Below are 23,278 nucleotides of genomic sequence, written 5' to 3' on the forward strand. Positions count from 1 at the left end.
GAAGGTTGTCATCAGAATTATTTTAACAATCAGACATGGGCCTCAAGTTACAAAATGTTGAGAACCCCTGACCGATACAACCTATTTTTAATTTAATTTAATTTAATTTAATTTAATTTAATTTAATTCTGTTTTATAGTGTGTGTATATTAATGAAAACCTGTGTTGGACATCAATAAAGATGAAAATTTAATTTAAATCTCCTGAATAACAGGAGGAAAAGGTGAAAAGTATCTTCCTTTCTTTATTCTTGAATGAAAAACTTGTATAAAAAAAGTTAGTAAATGTTGCCCTCTAGTGTCATCTTTTTTGAACAGCAATTTTGTATTCCCAAAATCGACTCTAGTCCCGCCCCCTGAGCAGCCTCATAACCAATCACCACTCAGTATTTGGTTTTGAAGATTTAAGGTAATATAGCCTGAATTTTGTCTGTCAGGCAACACTACCCGAAACAAACTTCACAAATTAAATGATTATGTTCAGAGTAAAGTTAGAACAGGTTAAATTTGATGTCAAGACTACTGTTTGAGTAAATACAAGATTTATACGCGGTCTATTAGAAGGTAAAACATGCCTGAAATACTAAACTCAGGGTATTAAATTACCCACTACATGTTGCCTCGAGTGAGTACTCTGCCAGCTGAAATCAGTGCCACACTTTTCACCAGACTTGGTGTACTAATTAGCCTCCTAAATATCACAAAACACGTCTTTTTTGTGATTAATTACCTCGTGTGACTCCTCCAGAATCAAGGTAACAACACTACGTAGCTAAATGTCGTGTTAATGTGGGTTGTTTGTGTTTGTTTTGATGTTTTAAGTGAGGAGTAACGCCAAAGTGAAGGGTAACTATAGCCAACTTTTCAAACTGACTGGTAGCTAGGTGACTGTTACCAAGTGTGTTCAGGTAAGACTGTTCAGGTAACACAATAATATGCTACATTTTGCATTTTAACAAATGTGTAGGCTTGAAAGTGTTTGAGGGAAACCTCGGTGGTGGTTTGTTGTGGTTGTGAGTGCCATGGTGACACAAGGGGGTGGGTCTTCTCTCTTTAAGTTGTGTGGTTTTCAAGGCAACCGACCTCCTGTTTGTTTGTTTGTTTGTTTGTTTGTTTATTTATTTATTTAAAAAGGATCCCCATTAGCTGATACCACCAGCTAGTCTTCCTGGGATCCTTCCACAACCATTTAGCCTTAAAGGTCCCATATTATGCTCATTTTCAGGTTCATACTTGTATTTTGTGTTTCTAGTAAAACATGTTTACATGCTGTAATGTAAAAAAAACAACTTTATTTTCCTCATACTGTCAGCCTGAATATGCCTGTATTCACCCTCTGTCTGAAACGCTCCGTTTTAGCACATTTTGATGGAATTGCAACATAATTTGCGTTGCTAGGCAACAGCTTGGGTCCATGTGTACTTCCTGTCAGCTGATGACATTCACATACACAGCAACAGGAAATAAACTGGGACACATTTAGAATGCGTTTAAAATTGTGTCAAGGGTCTAATATTGTATATTTGTGACATCACGAATGGGCAGAAATCCTGACGGCTTGTTTCAAATGCAGAGTTTCTGAATACGGGTTGTGTGTATTTCCCTGTGGATTGAGTGTGTCGATACTTTCACAGTATTTATATAGGACTTAAGCCAGCTTTACAATAAAAAAAACGTTAAAATCTCACTTTTTTATAATATGTGACCTTTAAAACAGAACATCAAACAATAAAAGCAGATAGAGTAAAACAAATATGGTAACTGCTAAAACAGAACATCACAGAACATACCAATGATAATAGAAGTGGTAAAATGGTAAGACAAGTTCATAAAACAAACATACAGTATACATACATAAATGTTTATATAATAAAATTCAAATTTTCCAAACATATATAAATTTCATATTCATACACAATCTTCCACAACCATCTAGCCTCAAGGCCCATCATCAGGGAAAAGGAATAAAAAGAAAAACCATACATGACCAACACAGGACTATGGATCAGCTGCTTAAGCAAGTCTTTCTTGAGTCAAAAGGCTACATGGGTAAAATATATATTTTTAAAGAGAGTGTATTGTTGCTGTAGTAGCCTGCTTCTCTGAATCAGTGGATCAGAAAGAGACTGTTGTTTCCTCACATGGCTTTCAGCGAATATGTTTTCACATGGTCTGTGGCAGGAAACTGCTTTTTTTTGTAGACTAGACACAGCAGCTCAGAAAATCCACTCCCACTTGGCTGCACTGATTTTTTACAATACGATGTGTCCTCTGATGGATATGTTATCACCAGCAAAAAATAACCGGAGAAAACTTGCTGTCTGTAGCCAAAACTTAACAGCATTTTTTGAAAGACTAGTAGAATTCACCTCACAGCAGAGCCATCCAGGTAACTCCTTAACTTGGTTAATTCAGTGATATTTTGCCTATTTTATTCATCTTGTACTTATGTATCAGTCTGGATGGGTATCAATTAAATTTTTTCAATACCACTGTCAATGCCATACCTGAGTTTATAGGGACTGTAAGAATCAGAAATGCTTGTTAACAGCGACATCTGTGGCCGTTAAGTCAACGAAAGTCAGCGTCGGGCTCGCGCTTGCGCTCGCTCTACATAGACATGAACGAGCATCGATCAAAACAGTGAGGCGACACACGTCAGCTAAAACCACAATATCACTTTATTTCACCTGCTTTGCAGCAATGTTAGCTGACCAGACGAAGGTCTCTCCATGAATCACTGCTGATCCTAGTGTTGGCTTTTCCTGCCTCAGCCTCCCGACCGCGATTCTCAGACCTACTAACTCTCCTGCAGTGTGTAGTGTGCGCGCATCCATGTGAGAGTGGAGCGAAATGGCGAGAACGAGCGCGGTGTGTGACTGAAGGCAAGCAGGCAGACAGCGGAGCAGAGTACAGCAGAGACTCCGGCCCTGAAGACCAAAGCTACGGTCTCCCCCGCGTCCGCGTTCTGATTATTTATTTATTTTTTAAATCAGGGCTGCAACTATCACCTTTATCGTTATCGATTAACGTGTTGATTGTTTTGTTTGATCGATCAATTCATTGTTTGGTCTATACAGTGTTGGGAAATAATCAAAAATGCCGGAAGCAACAGTGATTCAATTTTTCTACATTTGAGAAGCTGGAACCAGAGAATGTTTGCCAGTTTTGTTCGATAAATGACATAAACTATTAATTTATTACTGACGTTGATTGATTTTCTTCTTATCGAGTAATTAATCAATCAACTAATAATTTTAGCACAATTCTAAATAATTGTACAGTTTTATTCAGTCACTGTTTTCACCAGTCCCCTCTGCACAGTGTATCCTGTGTCCTGAGCTCTCCCTGTGCCTCCTAAGAAGATTAGCTGTCATATACTGTATTAGTCACTAGGCCAAACAGGACACCTACAACTCGCTCTAGCTCTGCCAGCCTGTGAGGCAGCTCCAGCTACACTGGTGCTCACTGTGCTCAGGATTTAGCCGTTGTTATCCTGTGAAAATTGATGTAGCCAAGTGTGTCCCTGTTGGCTGTGCTGAATGATTTTACGACAGCTTTCGTGGGACTTGGAATGACATTAGAGCCTGGCAGAAATTCTCCCTCTCTCTTTCTGTTATTCTCTCTCTTTCTCTCTGTCTCGTGTTCCTCCACCCCACCTGTCCAATAGCTCGCCCTTATAGTCAGGTGATTACAGCCCTGCTGCTGTCTGTCTGTCTGTCTGTCTGTCTGTCTGTGAGGAGCTGAGCTAGCCTCGTCTCCTGGATGCATACTGATGATCATTGTCTGTTTACCATCAGTGAAGCCCCCTGTAAGGGCTTTAGAGCAGCTTAATTCCCCCCATATGGCAGCTGAGATAAAGCCATAGTTCCCCTGGGAATGAACAGGCAGTATGAGCAGAGCAACAGGTGAGTTGTTTCTTCGCTTTATTCTTACCGGAGAAGCTCAGAAATTCAACAATTATGGAAAACCTAGAAAGTTTTTGAATTTGGAAAAGGCTTTGATTTATCCAGAAGTTTGTTGCAGTCTGCTTCACTTCTGCATTGAGTAGAAATACCACAATGCAAAAATACCAAATAGTCCTGCGTTCAAAATTTTACTGAAGTTTTTCTTTATTTTTCTTTACTTTTTCTTTTCTGTTATTAATCTAAAACAGATGCATACTCAGTTAAGCAGTGGGGCTGGATAAAGGTCTTTTTCACAGAGGACATTTTGACAGGTCACAGTAGGAAAACACAGGTGTAAATAAGGGCTGCACGATTATGGCCAAAATGATGATCCCGATTATTTTGATCAATATTGATATCGCGATTATTTATCACGATTATTCATTGATTTTCGCGACAACATATTTCTATTGCACTTTTACATTCAAATAAACAGACTACTGCTTTCACTTCCATGCTGTGCTAAATTCCTGTTGATGTACAAATTAGGGCTGCACGATGTTGGAAAAAACTGACATTGCAATATTTTTTTTCTACTATATGTATTGCAATATGAAAAAATTCAGGAATATTCACCCTAACCCTTTGTTTGCTACATTTCAAAGTAGAAGGAAAAGAATACATAATGTTGTAATTACACTGTTAGCTCCAACCCTTTCTATTCTGAAGTTATTGTTTTTCTAAACCTACCTCTCAAGTTGTTTATCCGCTGAGCTGCGTGCTCTCATTCCTTGTGGTCTATTTTAAATGCATGGTGAGTTTGCCATGTCGGCCAGCGTGGAGACTCTCTGCTGATTTGTGTGTGAAAGGGTTGTAGAGAGAGCATGATGTGAGTCTGTCAGTCGTACTCACTGAGCCTTGGGTTTGTTCCTAACAATCAAAACTGGGCTGTGGATTCACAGAAGAGTGTCTGTCTGGATTTTTGCGCAAAAAAACATATTCTCATTATGATGAGTGCATGTGTGAGGTTTGTGTGTTGGATACACTGTAAGAAGCACCAGGCTAATAATCGTCTTGCAGTAATCTGGGATATTGATGAACGAGACAAAGACACATGGTGACCACTTTTCCCAATGAGAATCTGAGTGCTGCTGTACAGAATGTGCTTTTTTAAATGCTAATTTCCATACATTAAGTTCACAGCAAGTTTCTCTGACGCTTGTTGAGGTTTGTGACTTGGTATGTGGTCGTTTTTTTTTTTACCTGCTGGCTGCTGATACAAAAAACAGTACAATGCAGAATTTAAATGCATACCTTGTTAAATGACTCATTACGTGTCTGATCCCTGCAACAGACAGTTTGTCAACCACCAATCAAAAAATCGTCTTTTGTGGGTCTCAGAGGGTTTAATGCTTGATGTCGTTGTAGCATTGTAACAGAATTTTTGGCGTGAGGCACTGGCATGTATGTTAAGACTTGTCAGAGATTTATTGCAGACGCTGGAAAGCGCAGCTCGTGTTCATGTTGTGGAGTTGCCATAGTGAGCGTTGCAGCTCTAGGAAATATCTGGGGGACTTGGTGTAACATTGCGAACTATTAGTCTAATCTGAGCTCTGTTACATGTAGGATATGTCTATGACTAAGAACTATAATTGCTTGTTGTGCAACCTGACAGCACAGGATTTAGGCAGGGGGCAATAAATGGATGCTTATCTATTGTGTAGACTAACAGAGACTTCGTGTCACCTTGGAAACGAGTCCTTGTTTGCTGCACCTCTCACAACATGTAAGACAAAATGTACTGTGACTGCCACCTCCAAGTGCTTAATGAATAAAATAACCCACATGAACGTATAAAGGAAACATTAAAATACATGTTGGCTTTTATAGTGCACTTTTTTTCCAGAGGCTTGGTATTTGTTACACTTTGTTACAAGTACATTAACTGAAATAATTATTCATTTGAAGGCTGTAACTAATCATTATATTCATGATCAATTAATCTGTTGCTTATTTTTATTTTTTTATTAATCGGCAGTCTATAAAATGTCATTAATAATTGTGAAACATGTCCGAGGTGTAATCTACAAATTGCTCGTCTTGTCCAGGGAATTGTTGAAACCCCCCCCCCGACCCCCCAAAGATAGTATAGTTACAATGATGAACAAGCTTTGTAAATATGAATCGACTACTAATTTTGTTATTTTAACAAAATCAAAACCCCACAGTGATCAGCCAGACAAGGACGCTATCGCATAGACACTACTGAAAACAACAGCACATTACTTGAAAAAGTAACCCACTTCTTTAAAAGAAAAAAAACAAAAAACATTAGCTGGTAGCTCATTTGTGCTTTGCCACAGCTTTCTGTATAATAAATCATTTAACTGCACAAGTAAAATAATTCACAGCGTCAAGTTTAAACGTTCTCAATGTGTTTTCTGCTGGATTTGAATGAAACTTGTGATTGTTTTGTTGATTAATTGATAAATCATTGGGTTTATGAATGGTCAAAAATGTGAAAAAAATGCCCATCACAATTTTCCATAGCTGAAGGTGATGTCCTCAAATAGCTTGTTTTGTCTAACAGTCCAAAACCCAAAGATATTCAGTTTATTAACCTGTCCTATGTCGATTTGAAAAGCTGGAACCAATCGTATTTTTTTTTTTGTATTCACATTTTTCCTTAAAAAATGAATAAAACTATTGATTGATTAATTGAAATTGATGCTTTTCAGTTGATTAACTGACTAATCATTTCAGGGTTTTTTGTCTGTTGTATTACAACACAGTTTACCTTTTACTGCTAGAGTTAAACACAATGTTCTGGTAGTCTAAGATATTTCATTAAGCGAGTATTTTCTTTTTATGAACTTGTCCTTGTACATGTTTATTTTTCTTGATTTCCTCTGGAAACCTCTGTCTGTAATAGGTTATAGATACTGAACAGCTGGTACTATTTTGTGTTTCAGGAATCGCATCCAAAGAGATCTCGCCTTCCTCAAGGCGAAGACTGTCCTCCTCAGCTGTATCTCTGGACTGTTACCAGCTTAATGACATGACCTGCAATCAGTAACCTTCTGTAGACATGGCTTTGAAAGTAGACGTCACTGCAGGGCCAGATCAACAAGAAAAGATGCAGGACGTTCCTGTGCCTGGCTGAGACACTAATTGAGGTCAGGGCTGATAGGTGAATGGAGACAAGAAAGAACACCACGGCAGGGGTCCTATTCTGGACCCCTGCCCCGGTCCGCACCTCACCCACCAGCTCTGTAATATCCGAGGATGTGTTGGAGGATGAGGATGAAGGACAGGCACAGAAAGACGTCAACTTTTTTAGCCAGATGGATGAGAATGGCATCATCGGACTGTCGGAGGCACTGGAGGATGTGGAGTTGGGGCAGTCTTGTTGTGATTCAGATGGAGAATCTAATCCAAACTTGTACTCCGGATCCCTCACCCCAGAGGACGCAGACCATAGTGGGCATGAGAGGGATTCACCTGAGGAGCCGAGTTACAACCTGGGTGAACATCTGTCCCACAACCAATCACCAGAAGAGGATGTACAAATACTGTCACTATGTGAGTCTTTGATTTCTTTAACCTTGACTGAAGTTGTTCTTAATGTTAGCTAGCAAAACATGTTTTTGAGGACAGTGGGTTTTAACATTGTTCTGAATGCACTGCAAGTTAATGTCGACATTCACTTTGAAGCACTTTGAATTCAAATGTATACTTGTAAACACACTGGTATGGTCCTTAAAAGCTAGACGAGCTAGACTCCTTTGTTGTGGGAGACAGTTTATGCCTGCACTCTGTTGAAACCTGTCTTCCCATGTTCTCCATGTTTTTGGCAGTTGAGGACTTGATGGGTAGAGCAGAAGAGCAGGGGATAGAGTGCGTCCCTGAGTGGGACAAATACTTCGACATGACAGAGGAGGAGGAAGATGGAGAGGAAGCGGTGAAGAGGAGTGTCAGGAACAGCAAGAAAAATAAAGAGCTTGGAACTACGAATGGCTTGGCTGAGATCAGCTCTACGGGATCTTGTAGTGGTCACCTGTTAGCCATGGAACCTGCTAGAGCCTCCAATCATCACTGCCCAATATCCCAGCCTGCCTCACCTGTCACAGCCCCCACTTTCCCCCACCTTCTCCACTTCACTGCTGAGGAAATAGCTGCTGCTCAGGGGATTGACGCTGAACCCTTTCCGGAGATGAGCTGCACAGAAAGTCTTCCAGAATCACACAGGAGCCACATAAGCCTCAAGTCCAGTCCCCGTTGTCCTGAGGTAAAGCTCAGGGCTTCTCTTCAGCCAGCAGCTATGTTTTCAGAAGCAGTTGTGTCAAATCATTACAGCGGAGCAAGTAATGGGCCTTTAAAGGCATCAGATAAGTCTGATAAGCCTCATAAAAAGCCCAGTCCCTCACCAAGGAAGTTGAAGCAGCCCTCCCCTGAAGCTACATATTCAAGGACTTGTTCCCTCAGCACAGCCAAGGCGGACCCCTTAAAATTCAAACATCAGAGCCCAGGTCCTGACATAGAGCCGAGGACACCCAGAGCCAGGAGTGCTGCTGCTGAAGTGGATGAATCCAGGTGAGCCACAATCCCCATAGCCAATTATTTTACCACGCCTTATGTTGTAGCTTTTTTATCCTTCCTTGTTTTTTCAGTTTTTATGCATCAGGATTGTGTTTTTTTTCTTTTCATAAAAAGCACTAACCATGAATTTGATTATATTTCTAGAAAAGAGCCTCTGAGTTACCGCACGCCAGACTTCTCCAAGGTGGAGCCCAGGGTCCATTTCCCCAAAGGTGGTTACAAGCCCCCCAAGAGCAGGCACTCTTCCAAGAGGGAGTCCCTGTCACCTGAGCCCCCCTTAGTGTTTAAATCCCCTGCTGACATTGTGAAAGAAGTCCTACTGAACACCACCGATTGGTCTCCTGCCTCATCAGACTCTTACAAACCACTAACAGGTGCCCCCAACTCCACTGTGCCTCAGGAGTTCAGATGCCGCCAGCAGGCCACCACACTGCTCGAACAACTACAGGTACTGGTAGAGACTGAGAGTACATCTACACTAGGGCTGTCAATGAACATTCTACATTTTAATACATATTCGAATTGTAAAAAAAAAACAGATATTCAAATATGTAAATATATAAAATATAATTTATCAATATTTGATTGGGAAAAAAAAGCAGCACCACCAGCAGAAAGCGTGACGTCACGTCACGTCACGTCACGTCACGTCACGTCACGTCACGTCACGTCACGTCATGTCACGAACAGGAGCCCTAAAAAAAACCTAAAAGGTTTTTCCTATTTTCTTAAAATGTCCTAAGAGAAATTTCTTAAAGGAAATTGCAACCTCTTCCCCGCCATCCTTGCTCATTCCCAGAGGCAGCAGTAGACCAGCTGTTGCTCTCGACATCCTCCCTGTTTCTGTAGCAACGCTCAAGTCAAAAAAAATTCCATCATGAGTAAGACAGGCACACAGAAGTGAAAGAGGGAACATCAACCAGAAACAGTAATATCTCTTCTGTTGAAGTCTTGGATGGTGTAGGGATTGTTTTTTTGCCCTTGTTTATTTTGGCCCATATTCCAGTACTACATTCTAAACGCTTTGTTCAATCAGTCTGCTGCACCAAGGGAATTACAAAGCTTGGACTTGTGACTTATCTTTATACTACAGATATTTTGATTGAAAGTGTGAGGTGGAATAAGGTCTGCAGATCATTGACCTTGAGACAACACAAATTACTTTTTCCTCAGTTATACTGTAATATATTAGCAATAATGAATTTGTCCTCCAGGCAATCCTTGCTTTTCTCTTTTTTTTTTATAAATGTACTTCTAAAATTTCAGTCCTCTACTGGTCTTTTCTCCCTTTGCACCACCTATGTGATATTAGTTTGGCTACTGCACAAGCCCCATGCTGTATTCAAACTAGTCTTAGTATGATTGATAATAGAGTCACTACAGTTATTTTGCAGTTTAATTAGTGAGAATGTGGCACTATGTTATCTGCATTGCAGCAGTGTAATTATAACATCTATACTGGCATACAATACTGATATTGGCCGATAAAACCTGGCTCACAGTCGGTGTTCCAGCTCACCTCAAAGGTGTTGGATGGGGTTGAGTTCAGGACTCTGTGCAGACCGTTCAAGTTCTTCCACACCAAACTGGGAAAACCATTTCTTTATATACCAGGCTTTGTGCTTAGGAAAGGGTCTACCCCAAACTGTTGATACAAAGTTGGAAACACACCATTGTCTGTTCTAATCTTAATGCTACAGCTTACAATAATATTTCAGAGGATGAAAAACAGCCCCAGGGTGGACAAATATTTCTGATCTAGTCTGTTTATCTGTGACAGACTTATGAATTAGACCTAACAGTTCCTAAATCCTGTTCCATTCTCTCTGCCCTCTCATTCCTTGCCTCCACTTTTTTTTCCAAACTTTGCTCTCTTCCTTTTCTTTTTCACCCCTCCCTTTTTTCTTGCCTCACATGCTTGTTTTGCACTCTCGTTTTTTCTTCTCTTCCTTTCCTCTTACGTTCCTATTTCCTCTCCCTCTCCCCCCGCTGCAGGACGACTACAACAGACTGCTGACTAAGTACGCAGAGGCAGAGAACACCATTGATCGCCTGCGCCTCGAAGCCAAGGTAGTTAATCTGGAAATCAGGCTATAATTTATCACTATTTGATGTTGTGTAGTAGTGCGGGGCTTTTAAAAAAAACAGTACATATCGGTGCCATAAAGATTTACTTTTGGTGTCAATTTTAAATCACTATAGCACCTCCAAGTTATGACAAAGCTTCCAAATGATGGAAGGTTTATTTTTCTCAAATAGTTTATTAAAATATTCTATTACTTTTCAAAGGCAGGTATAAATGTTTTACTTCTACAATAGCTGTGGCTTTTCATTGAATAAAGGTGCAGCAGTGAAAGCACTATTATGTCTGTTTCAGCATCCCCCTACATTTTGACAATTTAAGATTAGACCATCCATTTTATCTGATATTTTTGTGAGAAATCTCACACATAGCTACTGTTTTATGTGCAAACACAGGCTGCACAAAGAGACAGAACAGGTACAGATAATGTGTGGACAAATGGAGGCTCCTCTATAGTCTGTACAGTAATATCTGAGAACAAAAGACACTGTCTGTGTGCAGTGTGCACCCTGTTCAGTACACACAGAAGTTGAATCAGGACCAGAATAAAATCCAGTGTGGTAGATACAGAGAATCTAGGATACTAGGATCCAACAAAAAGGCTCCTCTAAAATGAACCAAGGCCACAGTCCATATGACATGACTAAACAAAACAGTCAGCTATAAGAAGGTCCTCTTGTGACCAAACTCTTTCAGCCAATGACAATTATCCCTTTGTGTGTGTTTTTTCTGAATGTGGTCAGTACTATTTTAGCATTCAGTAACATTCATTGGTTGTTTATCTGCTGCTGCAAGTGTGTAGCTCACACATTATCCACTGAATGAACATACAGACTATTATTTCCTTCATTTCTGGTGAGTTTTCTATTACGTGACTTACTAACACAAAATACCTTGTGTTTAGAGTGCATGGAGAAATAAAAACTCACCTGGAAGAAAACATGAATGCATTTAGTCCTATTTAGAACATGAGGTAGTGGTGAACTTCAGCCTCTTGTGGCCGAAATGAGTATTACAATAACAAACACTTACAAAAATGATCCTGACAAGAAAAAAAGGCAAAATAGTTTTTTTCCACCTGTTTCACAGATGAGAATAAAAATGAAGGAACGAAATTATGGACAAAATCTTTTTTCTGCTGCTCTTAAGTCATAAACACAGAAGAGAAAACAATTTAGATCAGACTTATAGTACATGTCCACAGCCTCCTTCCTTTTCATGCTTCCCATTCATTGTCTATGTAAGCAGCTGTGCAACGCATTCTGGTAGCGTGGCGGCGCAATTCGAGAGTCGGGGCGTCACATTTGCCCACCTTATTTGCATAGAGTTGAGGTCTAGGCTACTTTATGCAAATCAGGAGCGTCCTGCGCGAATCGCCGCCTCTGGAAACTCCCCTAGAAACTTTTAAACTAACTCTTGTTGATCCAAAACGAAGACAGATTCAGTGACTGCGTGGCTTATTTGTCGCATAAAATGTTTTCAGAATCACATTTCGGTGAACTAATCTTGTGATATAAGAGAAGTAAGTTTCCAAAGAAGCTGCCATGGTTCCGGTTTGAAAGCTGGGAGCACAAGCCCAAAAGGGAAAGCGTTCATCCAATCAGGTGCCTAGTGCCGTGTGTTTAGTGGCAGCCCATCAATCGTCCAATGCTGGAAAGCGAGCTGATCCCTCGCAATAAAAAATACCCCTGTGGACATGTACCATTAGAAAAATGGATCACCAGGATTTTTTTTTTTCACTTGCCTCTCATGGCTTTCGTAAATATGATGCATTACCCAACAATACTCTGTACCCTTTTATGCCTGATTAAAATAATTCTAGCATCAATATATGAATATGAATAATGACAATCACATATTTAGGGTATGTAGAAATTCAATCTGTGCAATAGAAGCCAAGATAATCGAGCAACAATAAAACAATTGTGGCTAAAAGTGTAAAGAAGACTCTAATGAAAGCAAATCTAAAAAGGGAGGTTTATAAAATAAAGATGCTAAATTCTTTATTTCAGATGTATATTTAAATATATATTAGCTTGTTGTGTGTCTTTATTCCTCAACTTTATTTCTACAGGACGGACCCATAGAGAACCAAGAGCCCAGCCATTGTCAGCACATCACAGACCGAGGCAGAGCAGTATGTCAGAAACGAAAGATTAGGGAAGAAAAAGTGAGAGAAAAAAGAAATGAAAGACAAGGAGAGACAGGATGAGTGTTGAAGTGTAGTGTAGTAGCTCCTTTAAGGAATTATTGGCCCATTTCTGTTGGAGCAGTAGCGCTCCACAATCAGCACCAATTAAAATCAGCTTACTGGGCTCTCCGCCTCTCCTACATCTCCTTCACCACAACTCTGAACCACCATCCGTCTCCTCCTCCTTCTGCTAGTAGAACATCACACAGGCAGGGTGGATCTTTTTTACAAAACTGAATTTCTTTTACTTAAAAGTGTAAACAAACACACACACTATTTTCACTGATATCACCATTTTTGTGGAAAGGAAAAAGTTACGCCAATATGGTGGTTATAAGTTACCACCAGACTTGTACATTTTTCCTATCTCCACCAGGTGAACCTGTACTCTGACCCTCCAAAGCCCGGCCACTTGGTGCAGTCCGGACCGAACCAGAACACTACAAAGATCATGATGCTGGATTTTCCTCAGGCTCAGAGAGCAAAGATCAACTCAGCCTCTCTTCATCCAAACGAACACAGCACTCCTCAGAGTACATTCATCCTATTCAATATGTATCATTTTGCTGTCAAATTCATTTCATCTATCATTCAGCTGCTGCTAACGTTGCATCATTCTGTACAACTTACATCATATAACTCTTCTTTCCTCTGCACCTGTCTGCCAAATGAACAGGAAGTTCATCTGCCTGTCCTTCTACAAGAAGCCCAGACCCTCAGGTAGGACAGCAGCTGGCCAAGATTCTCTACATTCAGGCCGACAAGTTCCTCAAGCAGGTAAATGACCTATTAAAACTATCAACAGTGATGGAATCCTTACAGATTTACTAGATGATGTGATCGAGAGCTAACGGTTTTGGTGTTCTTCATTCAGCTGCAGACTTTTGACGATCTCCTAAAGAGCAAAAGACTCAAACCTTTTGAACAGATGAAGGTAAGACTCAGTTTAAATTGTTTAGAGAATGATTTTGAATGGCTTGCTCATATCCAAACTAACGAAGCCACGCTCTTCTTCAGGGTCTCTCACAGCTTGCTGAGGGCCTCGACTCTTTAGAAAGGGGCTACCTGTTAGCGAGGGATGAGCACAAACTCCTGCAGCAGCGAGGGGCAGATATCAGCCACTTTGACCCTAAACGGTGAGAGTCCCAAGATAAATACATCCTTTACATTTTATATTCTGTGCATATGTTCACTCAGTTGTTTTTATTATATTTGTGCGTGCATGTTGTATGTATCAGGGAGCTGGAAGGACTGATCTTTCAGTGCGGGCTGCGTATGGAGGAGCTGAAGGAGCAGGGGGAGCAGATGCAACAGGAGCAGCCTACCTGTGAGGCTCCTCCCTCTCCCCCTCGTCAACCCACCCCTTTATCTGTACCCTCTGAGGGGGGAGAAACTCTGAATCACCCACAGGTACATTTAAACAGCTGTTTTGGTATTAATGCACTCTGTCCTTGAACTGTGCAGAATGTCTGTTCGACTTTTGTACTCGTGCATGTAGAGTGAAACTCTGATAGTCTTCTGAACAGAAATACAAGAGGAGATCTGTATTTATATTTATTCTACTTCATCTCCTTCCAGAGTCCACCTGTGCCTTTGCTAGTTGATCCAGGAGAAGCAGCGGCTATTGAGGTGAGCTCAGCCAGTGAAGAGAGTGACGAAGGGGAGGAAACTCTGAATCCTCTCTACTTCAAACGTCTGAATGGCAAACACAGACATCTTGATCAAGACTTCACCACGCTAATGGATCAGTGAGTGGTGATGCTTGTGTTTTCAGTTCTTCGCTTTGAATAAAGACCGTGTGACCATCAGTACCTTTGCTGTGGAAGGATTTGATTAATGTTAGGAGATATTCTTAACCCAACTGTTTTAGATTCTTTTGCTCACTGTCAGAAGGAGATCTGGAAAATCAGGACCTCAGACTGCAGGCTGGACTCTCATTATTTCACCCTGAATGTTTTTTTTTCCTCCTTCTGTTTAGCTACCAAAGCTTCAGGGAGCTTCCCAAACTTTTAGACCATAGCCAGAGGGAAGGAGCTCCCCTTTCTGTTGCCTTAAGAAGCGACATGCAGCCTGGGGACGAGGAGGAAGAGAGACAGGGTCACGGAACTGGAAACCTGGAAGTGCAGAAAAGTCTTCCGCAGAGGTTAGTCTTCAGAGAAGCAGACAAGATGAGCTGCAGTTTCACCAGCAGTAATGTTTGTTCTTGTACTGGACAGTTCTGAGGCGTTGCTGTATCTGAGTACTCTCCTGTTTAAATGTAATTTTTTATATCTTGAATACTACTATTTTAGCCATTTTTTTTGATAGCAGAAATTGAACATAAATACATATGTACAAGAAATAAACACATACATGCAAAGGTATTTTCGAGGGGAAGCTAATCTTAGTAGCTCCACTGAGTTTAATTCTCTGTACTGTTCTCTATTTACAGGAAAGCAAAGTCAGACCATCAGGACTCTCCTCCTGTCTGCACCAGCAAACAGCAGACCAGCAGGGCCAGTCCTCCTTCACGCAGGGCCTCCAGCCAGTCCACCACAACCCCCGTTCATCCTCCAAGTAGCAAAAGGAGGTTAAATGTGGGAAAGTCCCACAGCAGCAGTCTGAGCAGTCTGGGAGAGATTACTACATTGGAAAGGAGGAACTCCAAACTCCAAACTGGGAGCAGCAGAGTGCTTTCTCAGGTCAGTTTTATACTGTGAACAGCCAGGGCGAAATAACAGTCTGTCATTGATTCTACTTTGATTTCATTCAGTTCATGCAGTGCTTAACATTTGATCATGTGAAGAGTTGAGGCCTCAGGAGGTTTTACTTTAGGCTTTTGCGAGACTCAAGATCTAGATCTTCCACCCTTTCAGATATATTGAAAATGTTTCTTTAATTTTCTTCTACAGTCAAGATATTGATGCAGCTCATTAAAGTTTTGTTCCTGAAATACTACAAAATGTATTTATGCTAAATTTTGGGGAAGAAAAACTGTGATGGCCATTTTCAAAGGGGTCCCTTGACCTCTGACCTTAAGATATGTGAATGAAAATTGGTTCTATACACACACATACATGAAAATGAAATTGATACTGTTGCTCCTGTATTAGCTTGTGCAGAAATCAACAGTGAAACCCTAAAACACTGTTCTCTCTGATATTGTTAGAGCCAGTTGTGTTTTTGTTTGTTGTTTTGTGTAAATAGTCAAAACAATATTGCCACCTAGTGGTGACCTCTGTAAGCCACTGAAAATTATAGGACTACAATTCCCACGGTGCTCCAGCTAATCAGTAGAGTGAGGTGTGGGCAATTGAGGCTGCAGACGCTGAAGAAAGCTCAACTGTTTAACGTTCACAGTTTAATACAAAAACTCTAGATAATTTAAGTTTGCTTACCATTTTTATTTTGTGTGTTGGAACAACCTTGATTTAATTTTGATTAACTGCACGAGCCCTTCAACATCAAGCCAGCCTTACAAGCCAAACATGTCACCACAAACGTAAAGCAAGCCAAATAAGTTGAAAGATAACCTGTTGGAAATGTTTATATCTACAAGGCGTCTAGTAGAAGGAAGCCGTGACAGATATGTTTATGTGAATTAAGAGCAGGGTGGAAAATGTGGTGATATTACCTCAATCACCAAACAATGTTTTAGTGTACTTATTATAGTGTTTGTAAATTAAGAGTTGTTTTAAAAGCCTTTAAGCCTCTAGACAATCAGCTGACATGCAGTCAGTGTAAACTTGCAAACAAATCTCATGATTTGATTGCCCAAACAGCACTGATGTATGCTCAGCAATTCCTTCTATAAACTAGTGTAACAGCCTCTCTTTTAATTGCTTTTTATAATAAAACAGCAACAATGAATTAAAAGAGAGATCAGCTGTAATCAACCTCTTACCATTCCAGCCATTTTCATTCACATATCTTGAGGTCAGAGGTCAAGGGACCCCTTTGAAAATGGCCATGCCAGTTTTTCCTCACCACAATGTAGCGTGACTTTGAAGCGTTATTTAGCATTCTTCCTGACAAGCTAGCATGACATGGTTGTTCTAGTTTCATATGATATTTATGATAGCTTGAAAACAGATCCCGCTACAACCTCTGAAAGTAGGAACAGTGTTTGGGGCTGCCAGCAGGCTGTCGGAGTGTTAGGAGGTTAATGAAACTTTATTTTTACCTTAAAGCATGATGTATTGATTCCACAAGTAAGCCGTCCAGTATGACAAACAATGGTGCATCTACGTCTAGAATGTGTATCGATAAATGTTGCATAATGTTTGTTCTGCGTTGTGTTGACCAGGATGGGATCATCTCTCCGGAGACGGACAGTGGGTTTGTCTGTTCAGAGAGCAGCCGTCTGACTCCGGCAGCAGCTCCCAGTCCTCTCCACCAGAGGGCCTCAAAGAGGTGAGGGAGTCCAACACTGCTTCTGGTGCCTCCACCCTAATTTACTGCATCATAAATTTTACCTCTTGTGCCATCCCCCACCCCTGTTACACACACAGCATACTGATGTCTCACCCTACAACTCTAAAGCCCCCAATTCTCCTTTTTATTACTTATTTTATACAGTAAATTGCTGATCATGCCTTTTGTGTTTTCTGTATGTTATGTACTCTATTCTAATATTCTTCCATGCTGCGACAGTGTTTCAGTGCCTCAGGAGAGGAACCCAGGGAAGCCTCAAATAATCCCAGTCTCAGCACCATCTCCTGCTTCTTCACCGTCACACAGTCGCACGGTTATAGAGCCCAGAAGGGGCCTCCAGCTCAGCCACGACCAGCCGAGGAGAACGAGACACGGGCCGAGGAGACGCACTTCCTCCTGCTCTCCACAGCGCCGCATCCACCAGTCAGAACAAACCAGGGCCGACAGTGAGACCAGCGGGTTTGGGCTGGACAGTGACAGCTGTGAGTCTCCCAAGTTCTGTCCAGACTGTTGCTAATGTTATTCTCTTACTATGTTATTACTCATATTCACAAGTGTTTTCCTTCATTGTGTATTTAACCTGCTGTCCTCCTCTCGTCTCTGCAGCTCTCACTGTGTCTGAAGACAGACTGAATGACCAGTACACGGAATCTATCAATTCCCTCCACAACTCCAGCCCAAGCTCCTCCCCCGCTGCACAGCATCACCATGGCGATTCCCTCAGAGCACTGCGCTCCAGTCAGGTGGCCAATCGCAAGTGAGTGTGTGTAACAGCAGCTGCTATGGCGATAGCTGTGCAAACATGGCCAGGTTTATGTTCCCCTGCAGAGAAATTATATCTGACGAATGAAAATAAATTGATTTGTTAACTCATATAATTTGTTATGTTATTTGTTTGATTTGTTAACTCATCAAACATAATGTTTCTATCATCATCATTCCTTTATGTATTTTATTACAGAATCGGCTGCTATTGAATGTGGTTGCATATTAGGAGGTACTCCGTATTGATTCCTGCATGGTGTGGTGTTGCATGACTCTTTTCAAAGAGTGTATGTACGTTTGGACTGACACCTGCATAGATACTCTGGCAATTTGGTCACTTGAATATTTTCACAGTGCAGCACTTCACTGGTCCCATTTACTGGACTTCTGTTTGACCTTTGATACGTGTGGTGGTGAAAAACCAAAACGTTTACTAAATGCAAAAATGACCTTGAACTGGATTGTTTCATGTGATTTTAAACATTCTTTGTGTGTGTTTTTTAGTGCTGCCATCCAGACGCTGCATGTCGAGGTGACCAGACTGAGGGAGAAACTAGAAAGCTGTCTGAGAAATAAGAAGCCGCCGAGCTCTGTGAGAGCAGCTCCTTCAGCTCAGGAGAACTACGCTCACCAAAACACCTCTATACCTCGTGGCAGGTTGGTTTTTGTCTTGGTGGTGTAACCACACAGTCCACCTGTCCTACAGCTGCAGGATGAAGCAACAGGACAGAGCTCATAGCTTTGTACATATACAGTACACACACTGTTTACTTAACTAGTTGTCTGCTTCTTATGTCGGCTTGTACTTAATTTGGTCTTCTCCCATTGCTTAGGTCTGGGGAGCGGCGGGGTGGCGTCAGCGGGAGAGACAGACAGACGGGTGATGAGGTTGATTATTCTACACTGAGACGAACAACCAGGAGATCACCTTCTGCACACAGACAAACACCTCAACCTGACATCTGTAAGTTGATCTGAATTTACACTTGATCGTTAAACTCAGCACCTTGCATGAACGATCTTGTATAATCCAAATTTATACACATTCTAGCATGCAAACATGCACCCTAAAGGGTAATGCATCACATTTTGTCATACTCAGGATTTGATCCCAAAGAGAATAACAAATAAGAACCCGACTAAATGCGTGTGTACGATGATGATGCATCAACGACTGACTTGTCCATAGATTATGTATAGACACATAAGCGAGTACATTCATCTTAAGAAAAAAAAAAAGCATATTATGATTTAATGTTTTTTGTTTTCAGTGACGGGTTCAGATCTCTCTACACCCCAGCCTTATCCTCTGGTGTCCAGGTGTACTCAAACATCCACTGCAGCACCAGAGAGCTGCTGTTCACACACAAATACTGTCCGCAGCAGAACACCCCAAAGTAAGGACATGCATCCCTCTACTGCAGGCTTTTTCTCATGGCAACTTCTGACGTTTTAGCTGATAATTCAATCCAGATGAACCTCCAGTGACTCAGCAGATTGAACTGTAGTGTTGACAGTGTCGTTGTTACAGGATTTAAAGAGCCTGCAGTCAGTCTCTCTTATCAACAGTGGTTTCCCTTTTGCAATTGCTTGGAAGGAGACATAGCCATATTGAGCAGACACCACAGCACTAGTAAAATGTACGAACCGACAACATACTGAATGATCAGAGCTTCTGTCATTGCTCATACAGGCCTTTTATAGCTTACTTCAGTCTTTCCTTCCCTCACCAGCTTCCAAATATTATACTATTACATTTCCATATATACACACAGAAATGTGACTACTTCTGAATTCATGGCTACACCTGTGACGTTTAATAATAAAAAGCAAAGTGTTAAGATTATTTTAATGTATTTTAGATGCAAATCTGCCAGAACAGATTGTGTCTACCCCGCTGGTGAGTGTTTGTGTGTGTGTGTGTGTTGCAGGGCAGCATCCTGGTGTGTCTGTACAATTGTCTCAAACAGCAGCTAAGCCTGACAGCAGAGGGCGTCGAGCTCCTCTTTGTCCTCAGTGTTTATCACGTTACCGAGGGCGACCTGAAGGTAAGGAGGCTCCTGTCATCCCAAGCAGGGAATTTTTGTTTAGTTTTTAAAATCCCCGTTAGTTTTTAATTAATTTGAAACCAGTGTTGCAGTTTTGTACTCAGTACTTGTCCTGTTTGCCTGCTCTCAGTGCCAGTGGGTGGCGTCAGAAAGCCGACCCGCTGTCGTCACTGTCCTCTCTGTGGACGCCCTGCACCCTACAGAAGCACTGAGCCAGGTGAGAGACCATGTGATCAAAGCTGTGATGCTGCTCCGACACACTGTTAACAAAGAACTGAGTTTAGAGGTGTGGATAGAGGTGTAAACACTTACCCTCCCAAGCCTTTGCTCTGTGTGGTTGATGATGTAATCAGTGACTTGTCAGTTGAGAGTCTGTTGTTCAGCATCAGCAGGGCAAAGTTTTGTAAAGTCACTGTGCTCAGGAAATACATCAGTTCAGTCTGCAGTAAATTAAATTAATTTAATTCTGGGAAGTGTTAATGGAGCTGCTGACCTGCCGTATGATTCACAGACTGTCGCAGAGTCTCAGACTCCCCCACACACTCTAGCTGCCAACCAGCCGAGGCCCCGGACAGCGCTGTGAGGAACAGACACTTTGCAGCCACAGCTCCTCCTGCATTGCTGCAGTGCATGCCCGTGTGCCTGCCACCACTCCTGTAAGTAACCTGCCCTCTCTTACCACACACACACCAGACATATGATGAAGTGCCCATTAGGTTGATTGACTGGCCTCTGAAACGGATGCTTATTGTTACAAGAGAATGATAGCCCAAAAAGAAGAATAGAATATAAGCTAACGCTTTTGGCAAAAAGTTATGCAGGGTGGTACCTGCCAAAATCAAAAATGAATAACTAAATAAACAAATATGACATTAAATGTACCAAAAATAATCGCATAATTAAATTTGTATAATGTGACATAAGTTGATATTTCTGTTTTGATTTGCTTGCTTTGATTTATTTATCTATTTTTACATTTAATTTTAATAAAGCTACCAAGCTAGCATATAGGCGAACTCTGACCCCATGACACACGTTGAATGACAGTCCCCTCATTTGCACAATGAGGCAGAAATGTAAAAAGATGTATAAAGAAAAGAATATATAGAAGTAAGTTTGAGGAAATAAATGAAAAATAAGTAGTTAATTTAAAAGCTCATAAAAAAATAATAAATAAAAGGGGAAATTAAATAGAAGAGTAGATAGGGGAATAAATACAAAGATAAATTATAACCGAAATATCAATTTATCAGTTAATTAATGCCTACATTGATTTTTAATATTAATTTTAGTACATTTAATGGCATATTTATTTATCAAGTCATTTATTTATTCCTGTTTTGATTTTGGCAGATTCTGCCCTCCAGAAAAAGTCACCTGTAGTTGACAAACTTAATGTATGCAGAACCTGAGTCTCTGTTACAGTACAAGAAAAGTGCCAAAATGAAGTATACTGTACAATGCAAAGCACCAAGGAAATAGGGGAGCTCCTCACAGCTGCAAAACATGAATCAAAGTATTGTTAGTGAAACAGCTTGACATGGTTCTCAGATATCAAATACACAAATACAGCATCTCTGGAAACACATTTCTCTTTGTGAAGTTTAATTGACAATGGCACTCCAAAATTTCAGTCAGTGTACATATTCTGTCATTTCCTGAATTGGTATGTTTTACTTTTACACAAACTGCAAAAACTATAAAGCACATTCTGTTTGTCATTCAATTTTTATCTGAACTGTTCAAACTACATTGTTTTGTCATCAACGTTACCCTCTCTTCAGGCTGTACTCATCGCCCCTCTACGTGCCTCCCAACAACAACACCGGCTCATCCTCAGGGGTCAGAGGTCGCAGGAAGGTGAGGACGAGACGCTCCCTGTCCGCTGGCGAGCTGCGCTCCACGGACACCTCTCTGAACAGAGCTATCAAAGCAGCTCGACACATGAAACACACCTCTGGACACATGGCTAGCTCTCTGGCTACTGGACTGAACTACCAGGAGCTGCTGGCTCAGTCCTGCAGTTAACATTAACCTGAGGCTGTCAACACAGCCAGGAGCTGGACGGAGCGAGTGCAAGACCAGGTGAATAAATAATCTAAAATCCATCTCTTCTTTGTAACTTTTCTTTAGTTCCTACGTTAGGAGAAAAAAAACTGTTACTGAAGCTTTGTTTACTGCCTTTTTATAAAGCGTAATTTTATGGCATAATTTAAAGGTGCTCTATATGACATTCAGAGCATTAATATAGCAGCAAACGACTATTGTCTACCTGAGCAGAGAATGAAGTCTCTCACCCTCTGTGTGTGTTGTAAGCCGAGCTTCTCCGTGCTTTGCTGACATAGCCAGTACGTATGTCCCAGTGTGTTTGCCACACTGGCTAGCTAATCGCCGCTGCTCTGCACTGCTCTTATAGAGCGGTTATAGCTGATAACGCCATCCCAACCCATGTCGTTGTTGCGTAAGAGTAGCGCCCACCCTCCGGTTCCCCCTCAGGTTAACACTGTCAACACTGTTGCCATTATTTGCACTGTTAACACTGTTAGATGCGTGTTGAGAGCCGTGTGGAGGCAATCCCTCAACCATAGATTTGCTCTGAATTCCGTATAGAGCTCCTTTAAGGCTTAGGTGGCCAAACAAGAATTTGTTTCTTTAGCAGTCATAATAATAATTTCAAAAGATGTGCTGGCATACATTGAAATGACATACTTTCTAAAATAATGTAGGTCAGTTTAATTAAAAATGTTGATTTTCAAGGAGTTAGTTTATTCTTCGTCATGAGTTAATAGTTAATTTGAGCTATTTATTGATCATGTGACTGTCTTCATTAATCATGTGGTTTTTTTAAAAAATATTTTCTAGTTGTAGAAATCTAATAAGTTCAGTGTTATTTTAGTTGCTGTATAAGCTGTTTTTTCCTCATTGATACAGTAGCATGCTGCGCTGTAAATGAAATGCACTCGCTCATTGCACCTGTTGTGAGTTATTTCTGGATGGTCCTACAAAGGGACCACCATGGATCTATTTTGTAAATGGTCGTGTGGACCTGAGATGCTGGATATCCTCAAAATTAGCCCGCTTCTATGTTGAAGTTTTAGAATAGAATTTGTACAGTATTTTATCATAACTTTGCAAGTGTAACTGTATGAGCCAGACGAGTAAGTCTACTGTAACTGACCAGCTTTATGTGGATCAATCATTCACACACCAGCACTGGGAACAGCAACACAAACAGAGGAGACTTTGTTTTTTACAGATTATTTAATGAATGTTTGGTTGAAATATACCTTAGA

The 23,278-nt window shown here is 40.9% G+C and overlaps 1 protein-coding gene across 2 annotated transcripts; it reads left to right on the top strand.

The window, feature by feature from the left end:
- The first annotated feature begins 528 nt into the window (after nucleotides 1-528).
- akna (AT-hook transcription factor) lies at nucleotides 529-23,177 on the top strand. Of its 2 annotated transcripts, XM_037751934.1 has the most exons (24): nucleotides 531-754; nucleotides 6,859-7,468; nucleotides 7,744-8,479; nucleotides 8,630-8,933; nucleotides 10,481-10,555; nucleotides 12,643-12,705; nucleotides 13,136-13,292; nucleotides 13,436-13,536; nucleotides 13,634-13,693; nucleotides 13,777-13,895; nucleotides 13,998-14,169; nucleotides 14,338-14,507; nucleotides 14,738-14,902; nucleotides 15,191-15,440; nucleotides 17,045-17,151; nucleotides 17,392-17,654; nucleotides 17,779-17,929; nucleotides 18,442-18,594; nucleotides 18,771-18,901; nucleotides 19,209-19,334; nucleotides 19,869-19,985; nucleotides 20,116-20,202; nucleotides 20,497-20,641; nucleotides 21,770-23,177. In XM_037751934.1, the coding sequence occupies exons 2-24, from the start codon at nucleotides 7,081-7,083 to the stop codon at nucleotides 22,011-22,013; spliced, it is 4,284 nt and encodes a 1,427-aa protein (XP_037607862.1). In that variant the 5' UTR covers nucleotides 531-754; nucleotides 6,859-7,080; the 3' UTR covers nucleotides 22,014-23,177. The 2 variants fall into 2 exon arrangements, with proteins under 2 accessions (XP_037607863.1, XP_037607862.1); XM_037751935.1 differs by lacking the exon at nucleotides 12,643-12,705 and having other exon boundaries at nucleotides 529-754.
- Nucleotides 23,178-23,278: the final 101 nt, after the last annotated feature.

This window comes from Sebastes umbrosus, chromosome 19 (genome assembly GCF_015220745.1).
Source record: "Sebastes umbrosus isolate fSebUmb1 chromosome 19, fSebUmb1.pri, whole genome shotgun sequence".
Classification (NCBI taxonomy): domain Eukaryota; kingdom Metazoa; phylum Chordata; class Actinopteri; order Perciformes; family Sebastidae; genus Sebastes; species Sebastes umbrosus.

Excerpts from the sequence above, each read along its gene's own strand:
- akna (XM_037751934.1), top strand. The coding sequence starts at position 7,081 with ATGGAGACAAGAAAGAACACCACGGCAGGGGTCCTATTCTGGACCCCT. Across the intron at positions 14,903-15,190 it reads CAGAAAAGTCTTCCGCAGAG|GAAAGCAAAGTCAGACCATC; the intron begins GTTAGTCTTCAG and ends CTCTATTTACAG. Across the intron at positions 17,655-17,778 it reads TGGGCTGGACAGTGACAGCT|CTCTCACTGTGTCTGAAGAC; the intron begins GTGAGTCTCCCA and ends TCGTCTCTGCAG.